Genomic DNA, 11,021 nt, shown 5'->3' with positions numbered 1-11,021 from the left:
GAGCGTGTCACAGTGCCCCTACTGTAATGCAGAAACCAACTCTGTGATTCATCTCCTCGACAGATGTCAACATTTCGCAGTAACCAGAGCAAGCCTATTTGAAAATACAAACCCTTCTAGTTTATTAAGAAATCATGACGCTGTATCTATAGACAAAATAAATGAATTCCTTAGGTTAACAGATCTTAAGAAATTAATCTAGAGTTAATTATCTATAAGCCTTTAGTTAATCTAAGCAAAAACTGTATCCTAATTAAAAAAGCGAGCCGAAGGTGTTCTTACTAGTGCTCCTTTTTCAGTAAAGAAGGCATTTTGCGCTTCTTTTCTTCTAATAAATAAATAAATACATTTTTTTCCTGAACTTTGACCCCTTATAGCACCTGTAATATAAGTCTGCACAAAAAAATAGTTATATACCATTTAAATAAGAGCAAAAATAGGACTACGCCTATATTTTTAGGTTTTTAGTTATTTACATGCAATAATTAAATATAATTATTTACCAAAGGTCCTTTTTCGAATTTCGAGGGGCCATATCTCGATTTCGGAGGCTAACTTCGAAAAACGGATAGATCACTCTTTTACCTATGACTCAATCTCTAAAAAAAAATCGGTTTGGTCCAATACCCAGAAAAAAAGTTTATTTTGCCGTACAGTGCATTTTTTTATGGAAACTTTCAATTAAAACAGTAATTGTTGGTTTGGTGTTACTTCTCAAATAGGGAAAATAATGATTTCATATCAAATGTTACATAATAACTCTAGGTTGCTAAATTATCAACACCTTAATAACACGGCTCATTTTTCAAGAAATATTTTCTTCAAAAAGGTATAATTAATTTGTAGGGCCGAGGGATCCTCATTCCTTTACCAAAACCTAATTCAAAGGTCGCTTTAAGGATCTACGAGAAGAAAATCCGCGCATACTCGCGCCGCCACCTTTTTTATTTCACTAGACAAACTTTAGCAGTTGTTCCAAATAACAGGCCTATTCTGCGTTGGTAACAAAAATTTTGTTACCGGTAAATAAAGTTCCTGGTAATTTTTCGCATTCTGCACACTGATATATTTTGTTACCATCTCATAAGCAGGTATCAAAATATTTCCCCGTGAAGTAAGCAACACCAGAATTTATACAAATTTTTATAGCAGAATTGCTGAGTAGATTAAATTGTTACCAAGTTACTTAGAATTGCGGTTACAAGAAGTGGTGTTATTTTTGGTAACAAAATTTCCGGTGTCAAAATGTTCGGAAAAGAGCAGAATACGTCTGAAAGTGTACTAAAATATTAAAGATTAATGTAATTTATTCTATATTTATCATCATATCATTTATAAGATGTGTCTTAACAAAGCTGAAGTCAATTTTCAAAAATCCAATAACGAATCAAATATGGCAAATATGAAATTTTGTATTTAGAGGTTCTTAAGCTCGCTCACTGCAAATTTCAAACTAGTTTTTGAAAATATTTGATCATAAATTCATTTTAGATATGTTCCCTCCTATATAATAAATCAAATTTTGTTTAATATATTGTGTTACTCAACTGAAAATTACAGTTGATTTGACAGTTGTCAACCGAAAAAGAATGTGATACAGAACTGGAGATCAGTGAGCCTTAAAACATAGTACGTTTAATTCTTGGAGAATTTTCCTTATTTAATTTAAGGTTTTAATTTGACGTAAATTCGTGACTAAAACCCTTATAACTAGCATCTTAAAAGATATTTGAAAAATTAACAAAGATTGTCTTAGTTTTAGAAAAATTTGCAGTCCATTTGACAGCTTTCAACTGTAAAGGTTTCAATTTGACAAAAAATTCGTGATCAGCATGTCAAAAAACGTAATCCGTGGGTATTTTCAAAAACATTTTCTTAATTTTAGAGAAATTGGCAGTTGATTGGACAGCTCTCAACTGTCAAACTATGCATTTTCTGGTATATTCGGATTAAGCATACTACGATCCCGCAGTTTTATTATAATCGTAATAGCACTTCTAATTATTCACGTGAAACATGGCTTTTTCGACCACTATGCGCCCGTTCGAAAATTTAGATATTTGTCTTAAAAGGGAAACTTTCAGTACAGCTAGTTAGCATATGTTTTATAATAAATAAGTTTGAAGCTTAACAAAAATTACTTTTAACAATAGAATTTATTATTTTAATATGAATTAATGCAGTGGTAACTTTTATCTAAACAGTACTGTGTTTGTGCTCGTTTCGTGTTTATATGAGGTTTGATCCACAAGCTACTCGAAGTCACTTCGAGTTACACATACACGTTCCACCATTAAGTTTTTGAGTTTATTTGATATACGCTGACAGTTTGAACTTTGCTCGAGTTTTTCTACAAGTAGCTTGTGGAACAAACCTATGATCTAAAAATGTGAATGCGAATACAACAAACACATTTGATGGCCAAAATTCAATTCAATTCATTGTATTATTAGATATATTTAATGTATAAAATAAACATCAATTTTACAATGGCTCAAGTAAGAATCTTTGAAACTTAGAAAGTAACAAGTCTTTTCTGTAATCGATTTTTAACCGACTTCACAAAAAGGAGGGGTTATCAGTTCGTCGGAATATTTATTTTTTTTTTATGTATGTTACCGCATAACTTTGGACCACGTTAACCGATTTCGATAATTCTTTTTTCATCGGAAAGGTGGTACCTCAGGGGTTGTCCCATACTAATTTTGTTTTGATCCGATAACACTGTGGAACAAATTGAGGTTAGCAAAAGTTATGTCGATTCTGAGAGTGAGGGGTGAAAATAGAGGCTAAATTAGAAGACCCGTATCGCGGAGTATGTTTATGTTAGTTCGAATTTTTTTTTTAGTCAACCTTCGAACTTTGCAGTCAAATGCCAATTTTCAGCATATTTTTTATATGGTTTTTTGGCTATAACTCGTCGACTAATTGATATTTTTTCAATCAAATTATTGCTGGAGACATGTGCAACAATTAAAATGTAAAAAAAAAAAAATTGATTTAGAAAATTTTTGTAGTGCTTATGAAGCAAAATGATGGAATTTTTTTTTCATGCTTTTTGAACATATTTTCCACAAAACTAAGTCTTTTTTGCTTTCTGTTTGATCTATAATATGCTTCTCAGTTTCTTCAATAAATTTCATTTGAAAAGAAAACAATCATAATACAAAACTTGCGTTTTCCAGCTTAATATTAATTTACTTCTCATTTCTTATGTACCAATTTTTTCAGTGTTGGTTTTGAAGAAACATTGAAAAAGAAATTATAAAAATATGGAAAAAATATAATTTTGAAATGTTAGTTATGAAAAGTTTTAAGTAAAAAAATTAAATAAATTAATGATTTGGCCAGTACTGTGATTAGGAGCTTAATGTGCGGAGTGCCTAAGTCTTTTTTGCTTTCTGTTTGATCTATAATATGCTTTTCAGTTTCTTCAATAAATCTCATTTGAAAAGAAAACAATCATAATACAAAACTTGCGTTTTCCAGCTTAATATTAATTTACTTCTCATTTCTTATGTACCAATTTTTTCAGTGTTGGTTTTGAAGAAACATTGAAAAAGAAATTATAAAAATATGGAAAAAATATAATTTTGAAATGTTAGTTATGAAAAGTTTTAAGTAAAAAAATTAAATAAATTAATGATTTGGCCAGTACTGTGANGTTGTTGTTGTTGTTGTTGTTGTTGTTGTTGTTGTTGTTGTTGTTGTTGTTGTTGTTGTTGTTGTTGTTGTTGTTGTTGTTGTTGTTGTTGTTGTTGTTGTTGTTGTTGTTGTTGTTGTTGTTGTTGTTGTTGTTGTTGTTGTTGTTGTTGTTGTTGTTGTTGTTGTTGTTGTTGTTGTTGTTGTTGTTGTTGTTGTTGTTGTTGTTGTTGTTGTTGTTGTTGTTGTTGTTGTTGTAAATTAATGATTTGGCCAGTCGCCGTTTAGCAGGCGGCTGTGGATCAACATCACTGTTGTTGTTGTTGTTGTTGTTGTTGTTGTTGTTGTTGTTGTTGTTGTTGTTGTTGTTGTTGTTGTAGCGGCTACAACAACCCCGCCCAGGACGGTTGGTATCTCAGTCGTTGTCGTTCAAACAGAAAGCAAAAAAGACTTAGTTTTGTGGAAAATATGTTCAAAAAGCATGAAAAAAAATGTCCAACATTTTGCTTCATAAGCACTACAAAAATTTTCTAAATCAATTTTTTTTTTACATTTTAATTGTTGCACAGGTCTCCAGCAATAATTTGGCTTTAACAGATTGAAAAAATATCAATTAGTCGACGAGTTATAGCCAAAAAAACCATATAAACAATATGCTGAAAATCGGCATTTGACTTCAAAGTTCGAAGGTTGATTAAAAAAAAATTCGAACTAACATAAACAAACGCCGCGATACGGGTCTTCTAATTTAGCCTCTATTTTCACCCCTCACTCTCAGAATCGACCTAACTTTTGCTAACCTGTATTTGTTCCACAGTGTAATTGGATCGTGAAGAAATTAACGATAATCTTAAATTTTTATATGAGAATTGAATTCAGTTTTGTTTTTTGCTTAAAAATTACTTGTTACATATGTAATTCCCTTCACATTTGCACATTGACCATTTTCATTCTCTCTTCCACAATAGTTCCCCATCAAACCCCAACGATGCACACTATTCAACAAATTACATCGGGTGCTGCAGCAGCTAATGCCGTACAGTTGGCGCCCAGTCTTGTACCGTTGGTTACCTCGACGATAACATCGCACAACAGCCAGAAACCTCAGCAACAACAGCAGCAACAGCAGGCACATCAGCAACATCAACAACAAGTGCAACAACAACAGCAGCATCAACAACAACAACAACAACAACAACAGCAGCAACAGCAACAACTGCAACAACAACAATTGCTACAATTGTCCATACAACATCAGCAGCAACAACAGGAACAACATCGCCAACATCAGCAACAACAACAGCAAGGACACCACCAACAATCGCAGGCGCAGGCGCAGGCACAACAGCAAGCACATGCGCCGCAACCGCAGCCCCAACAACCGCCTTCGGTACCTATCGCGCTAATACAAACCGATCCAAGCGTATTGGCAAGGGCAGCCATGCAATTGCAGCACCTGCCAGCCAATGTCGAGCAACATCCGGTGGTTTACTAACAGCAGCATGATTTCGCACATTGGTGAGGCGCGTTGACGGCAGCGTTCAACAATAACAACAGCGCTGATGAAATCGGCGATGGCGGTGGAACGGTGCTGAGATAAATGCGCGCAAGGCTGCAGCTGCTACAGCGATTCCGACGGCGACTGGTGCTTTGGTGACGCAGACGAGACTAGAAGTTTGCGAAATTGTGGGAAGTTGAATTTGACGTCAAAGCTGCAGAAACTTTGGACCAGTTTCAAAAATAAAGAGAGAAAAATACGTTTGGATATATGCATGTACTTTTAGGTTGATATATTTAAATAACTATTTTATCACTGCTGCACTATTGCACGTGAAAATTAGTTAATGCAACAATATGTAACTAACAAAAAAACTTTAAACGGCGTTATTGGAGTATAATTTTAATCAACAAAACGATGTTTGAAAATGATGCAAACTTTCTAAAATTGTATGACACTTTAAATTCGTCACGCTGTTTGCGGCTTAGCGTAAGTCTGGCATGGTGCGAACATAACTTTTACTTTTTTGCTGTTTTACTCTTTCACTTGTATGTAGTTATATGCGAAAAGCCAAAGTCTATGGAAACTCTATTTTGAAGCTTTACATTTTCAGCTTTACTCTTTTTTTCAATTAGATACTTTGTATTCAAAGTTTCGAGTGGTAGTACTGTGCAATAAAAGAGTTTTTCAAACCTCTACTTCTAAAGTAGTGGCTCTTTATTTTATGTAACCAGTGTATTTCCATGTACGCATACATCCTCTAGAGTTATGCTAAGAAGCCAACAGCGATCGAGAGTAAAAACGATTGGTAGGTGGCAAATTTGTTTGAAAATCGGCACTGAAGTTGAAGAGCCAAAAAAAGAAATTTAGAAAATCGTAAATTACAAGCTTTAAAACTTTATTTTTGTTATTGTAATGGATTAATAATTATTTTGTTATCGAAAATTGTAGGCTAAAGTTGAACACTGAAGGCCATAGACCGCTTTCTGAACATTCATTAGCAATAATCTTAAAGTGCTCAGATTATATCTATTTCGTGCCATTTCTTTACATATGCATATATGTATGTATGTAGGAATTAACATTTATTAAGAAGTATTTCAAAAATATTTTAAAATTGTTTTCTGCCACCTACAAAAAATTTGTCCGTTATCATTTCGTGGAATTCAATCGCTTTTGCCCTTAAGTTATTCGGCCCTATGCTGAATATCGTCATCGTCAGTAAAAGTGATGATAAGGCAATCGTCAGCCGTATTACCGATGCGCTGACGATCGTCGACAATGACGATATTCAGCATAGGGCCGATTATTTTTTATTCGACTCTGTTAGTTTTTCCTTACTTTTTGCAGCTAAGGTGGTTGGAACACTTGTAAGACAGTCATTCTTAATCTACATATTACATATATGTGTTAAACGTAGTTAACCTTAAAGAGGTACGCTGTATTATTCGCATTTTAGAAATAACTAAAATTAAGTGGCTCCGAAGAGAAAATAATAGCAAAGAAAAAAATCTAATGAAATGTGTATTTCATTTTAATTGAAGTTTAATCGAGAAGGAAAAGGCATATATGAGTAAATTATTTACATGAGTAGAAGTATGGCTTTAAGCGTAGAATATGCAAAAAAAAACTAATATTAAGCGACTAAATTCGGTATTATTTTTGATGAAATGTGAAGGATAAATAACCAAATTGACTAAATGTTAAATAACAAGAAAATAAAAAAGTAAGAAAACAAGACCAACACGAGAAATTGGGAAAATTCCAAATTTAAACTTAAACAGACACTGAAACATATGTATGTTGAAAATAAGTAAGCAGCAATACCAAGCAAATATTCAATGAAAAGTCTAAAAAGTAAAAGCCTATGCAAAAGTTTTAAAACGACAACTTAGTGAACATGAAGAATTAAGAAAATCATTCAATTAGTTTATACAAAACATATGTGCATATATATTATTACTGGCGGCATTACTAATAAAATGAATGCACTAAGGCACAAGCATACACAAATACACCATATGCAGTAGCATATAAATATAACGAAATATAGCATACATACAAAAATGTATAAAAAATTTTAAAAGTGACAGATGTGAGAAGATATGTGAAATTGAATGTGGTACATGTATGTATATTAGCGACTAAAATTGTATTGTTTACAATATATTTTTTTTTGCGAAAAATAGTTATTGGAAATTTTATTTCAAAAGGTCATTTCTTCTCGGTTAGGGTTATTTCACGTAAGGTAATGATTTCTTTAACACTCTACCCCGATAAAATATTGGTATTTCATTATTGTTCACAATCATCTAATAACTTTTGCATAACAAATTTGTATACTAACAAGATTTTTTAAACACATTGACACACCATTTACATACATGCCTAACTACTACGACATCTTCATATACATCCACAATTATTTATCAACTACATATATATATATACAGCGCAACATACAGATATACTATAATCAACCGTAAAAGTAGTATACATATAAAGAGCCTCACTAACCAGAGACGTGAACCGGTTTTGAACCGGAAAACCGCTTTTTTTCTATTAATTAACTGAACCGAACCGAAATTTTCCACAAATGTTTAATCCGAACAGAAAACTGAACCACTTTTCATAAAGGTTTAAAGGTTCGTTTCCACCAATTTTCAATAGATAAATTTAATTGCTTTTTTTCTTTTCGTTAAATATTGTAATGCATACCATGTTTGTTTACCATGTGGCAATATCAAATATAAAGGCAACCCTTCTCATTTAACAGACATTTGAAATTTAACCTTGTACGTGTTGCACTTGACACTTTACACTTAAACTTGCGCGTTATTTTTTCATTTCCGAACCGTTGAAAAGAACCAAAACCCCGGTTCAAAGACCAAAAAACGCTTCTCGAGCCAATCCAAAAGTGCAAAACCGGTTCGAACCGCTGAACCGAACCGATCAAATTTTTCATCCGGTTCATGTCCCTGTGTATAACACTAATTATTAATATTAACTGTTTACGCTTTAATTTAAAATTAATCAATACGCATAAATTAATGGTACCATTACGGTTAGTTATTAATAAGGGTGGTTACGGTTGAAGATACGTTGGGGAGAAAAAAGCGTAGCAAAAACAAAACACCAACAACATTTTTGTGTAGAACTGCAAGCAAATTCTTACATATACTACATACATACATACTCGTATATACTAATAAACGCAGGTAAAACATAAAATGAGAAAAATGTAGTTTTAGTTCATAATAACATGATAGAAACTTAGAAACGTTTACTATGCTAACAGCAGCAGCAATGATCACTATAATTATTGCTATTATATTAAAAGAAAAACATATACATATATACATACTATATTTACGCAACCATGAATAATAAAATATTGAAAATATATAGATACTAATGTTTATAAATTGAAAACAACAAAACATAAAAAGTAGCTTGAAATATGCGCGCTGAGCGTTTAATGAGCATAAAAGGAGAACCATAAAAATACAAGGTATAACTAAGCGAGCCACGATGGTATAACATTGATCCCATAAATAGTCTAGGAACGCTGGAAAATTCTTAAACAATAATTTATAACGCAAGTGTGGGTGGTTGCGGCTGTGCATACATAGGCAGTATTGACATTTTGGCAAGCTACAAAATTTAAAGATTTGTGTTCTTGGTGGGTGCAAAATCTAATTACAGGTCTATTCTGCACGTTACCGAAGATTTTGTAGCCGCAAAATTTTATTACCAAAAAAGGTTACCAGTTCTTGCCACCGCGATTCTAGGTACGTTGGTACTGCAGTTAAAATATTCAGCAATTCAGCTATAAAGAATTGTGCAAATCCTGGCATTGCATATTTCACGGGGCAATAATTTGTTACCAGCTTATAAGATGGTAACAAAATTTACCGGTTACAAGAGTACACAGAATGCGAAAAGGGTTTAAAAATTGACAGAATCTTTATTTACCGGTTACAAATTTTTTATTACAAGCGCTGAATAGACCTGTTAATAGCATACCATAAATAGTATATGCGATTGCATAAATATCGATGGCAATGGAAGGAAAGTTCCGAGTTAAGCTCGATGCAAAAAGAAAACATTCAGAACACACAATAGTATATTTTTCACCGCCGAGAAGCATTGTTTACAAATCTAGCAAACTAAATAGTGTGCTTATACATATGTACATATGTAAATTTGTGCAAATTGAAAAGAAATCGAGTTTATGAAAACGTGGAAAAAAAATTTTAATTAGTACAACGGAGTTCTGGTTGAACGATTCGTCAGAGGATGAAGCTTAGAAAACTGGCCAAGAGCAGATAACGTTTAAGAGAGTTTAAGTGCAGTCTTTCGAATATATTTTGACACTATATATTTAAGAAATTTTGTGATCCAAATCTACTTAAAATATATTAAAACTATAAACAGATCTATGATTTTGTTCTCAGAGATCGTGCCAACAGCGTATTGGCATTTCCTTTCATAAGTAAAACCAGACATTCGAGCTTGCGTTTTGTATTCACGACGTTGCAATTGCATGAAATTAATAAAAATTGTTTAGAATTAGTGTCTAGCCGCCAAAAAGTAAGGAAACAAATGCAAAATCATAAATTTTTCACAATTTTCTAACTCTGCGCTACACCAACGAAAGCAAAATTCTGTTCGACAGAAAATTCGATACTCAACGAAAATTTCGACACGCTTGCATAGCTCATAATACGAATTTCACTTTCGATCTTCGATAGCCAGCGAAGATCGAAAATCGAATGCAACTCATAATAAGGGCCCAGCTTATGAAATGGTAACAAAATTTATCGGTTACAAGTGTACACAGAATGCGAAAAGGGTTTAAAAATTGAAAGGAATTTTATTTACCGGTTACAAAATTTTTATTAACAGCGCAGAATAGACATGTAAACAACGATTTGTGTGGCCGACTGACAACATACATACATATGTATGTACATATATGTACGTAGATATACTTGCTAATGGAAAGCACAGAAGGTGTATGTGCTGCGTTTTTTACTTCATTTCGGTTTGTAAAGAAATGTGCTAACCTTCCCAGTGGCTTCCTAGTATGTAAAGAACAGAACGAGTAACTACATAAATAAATAAATAATGACAAGAATATGTATGTTAGCGGTTATGTTTATGATTATTGAAAAGAAATATACACATATATAAACACAAGATAAACATATTTTCCAAAAATGATTGAAATAAAAGAAATACACAACTATATCCAAAACGAAACATATTTGAAACTGAACTAAGTTGGTTATTTATACTTTAAAAAAGTTGAATGGCAACCAATAAAAAAAATATATATATATGCATACATATATATTATATGAGAGAAAAGCATAATGCATAAATCTGCACTAATCATAAATTGAAAAGAAAGCAAGTTGCATAGTTAAAACATATCCTTAAAAGTATAGCACAGTATGTCGAATGAGTAAAAATTAATAATATATTGTAGCGCATAAAAAAATAAAAAAGTAGGCACTGTTTTAAGTTAAACAATTAGCTGACGAACCACACAACTTACGAGCCCATTATGCCCTTAAAAATTGGAAAATAACCAGAAAAATAATAATACATATAAACTTAAAAGCATTACTTTATATCTTAATGCATTGCAATTATATATATTTCATTTGCTTCTAAAAACAATAAAAATTTGAGTTTTATTTCGTTTGCAGTCAATGACATAATTTCAGAATTATTTTAATATTATCATTTTTTAAATTTCAGTTGGTTATTGTTTTATACAGCCCGTTTCAGCAAAATAAGTTGTTCATAATTTTCTTAATTTAACTGCCCCGTATTAGACTATCTTCAAGTTGTTTTTTTAAAGCAATGTTAA

The 11,021-nt window shown here is 32.2% G+C and overlaps 1 protein-coding gene across 11 annotated transcripts in view; it reads left to right on the top strand.

Annotated features, from left to right (window-relative positions):
* Positions 1-8,398, top strand: part of crol (crooked legs) — a 148,184-nt gene extending 139,786 nt beyond the window's left edge. For all 11 annotated transcript variants that reach the window (XM_017613439.1, XM_017613431.1, XM_017613435.1 and 8 more), the window contains one exon: positions 4,611-8,398. In XM_017613439.1, coding sequence (XP_017468928.1) covers positions 4,611-5,137 — 527 coding nt within the window. In that variant the 3' untranslated portion in view covers positions 5,138-8,398. The remainder of the gene's footprint in view (positions 1-4,610) is intronic.
* Positions 8,399-11,021: the final 2,623 nt, after the last annotated feature.

The sequence above is a fragment of the Rhagoletis zephyria genome, unplaced genomic scaffold (assembly GCF_001687245.7).
Source record: "Rhagoletis zephyria isolate East Lansing unplaced genomic scaffold, Rhagoletis_zephyria_1.1 Rzeph_scaffold_00661, whole genome shotgun sequence".
Classification (NCBI taxonomy): Eukaryota; Metazoa; Arthropoda; class Insecta; order Diptera; family Tephritidae; genus Rhagoletis; species Rhagoletis zephyria.
This window is presented reverse-complemented; position numbering and strand designations above follow the sequence as displayed.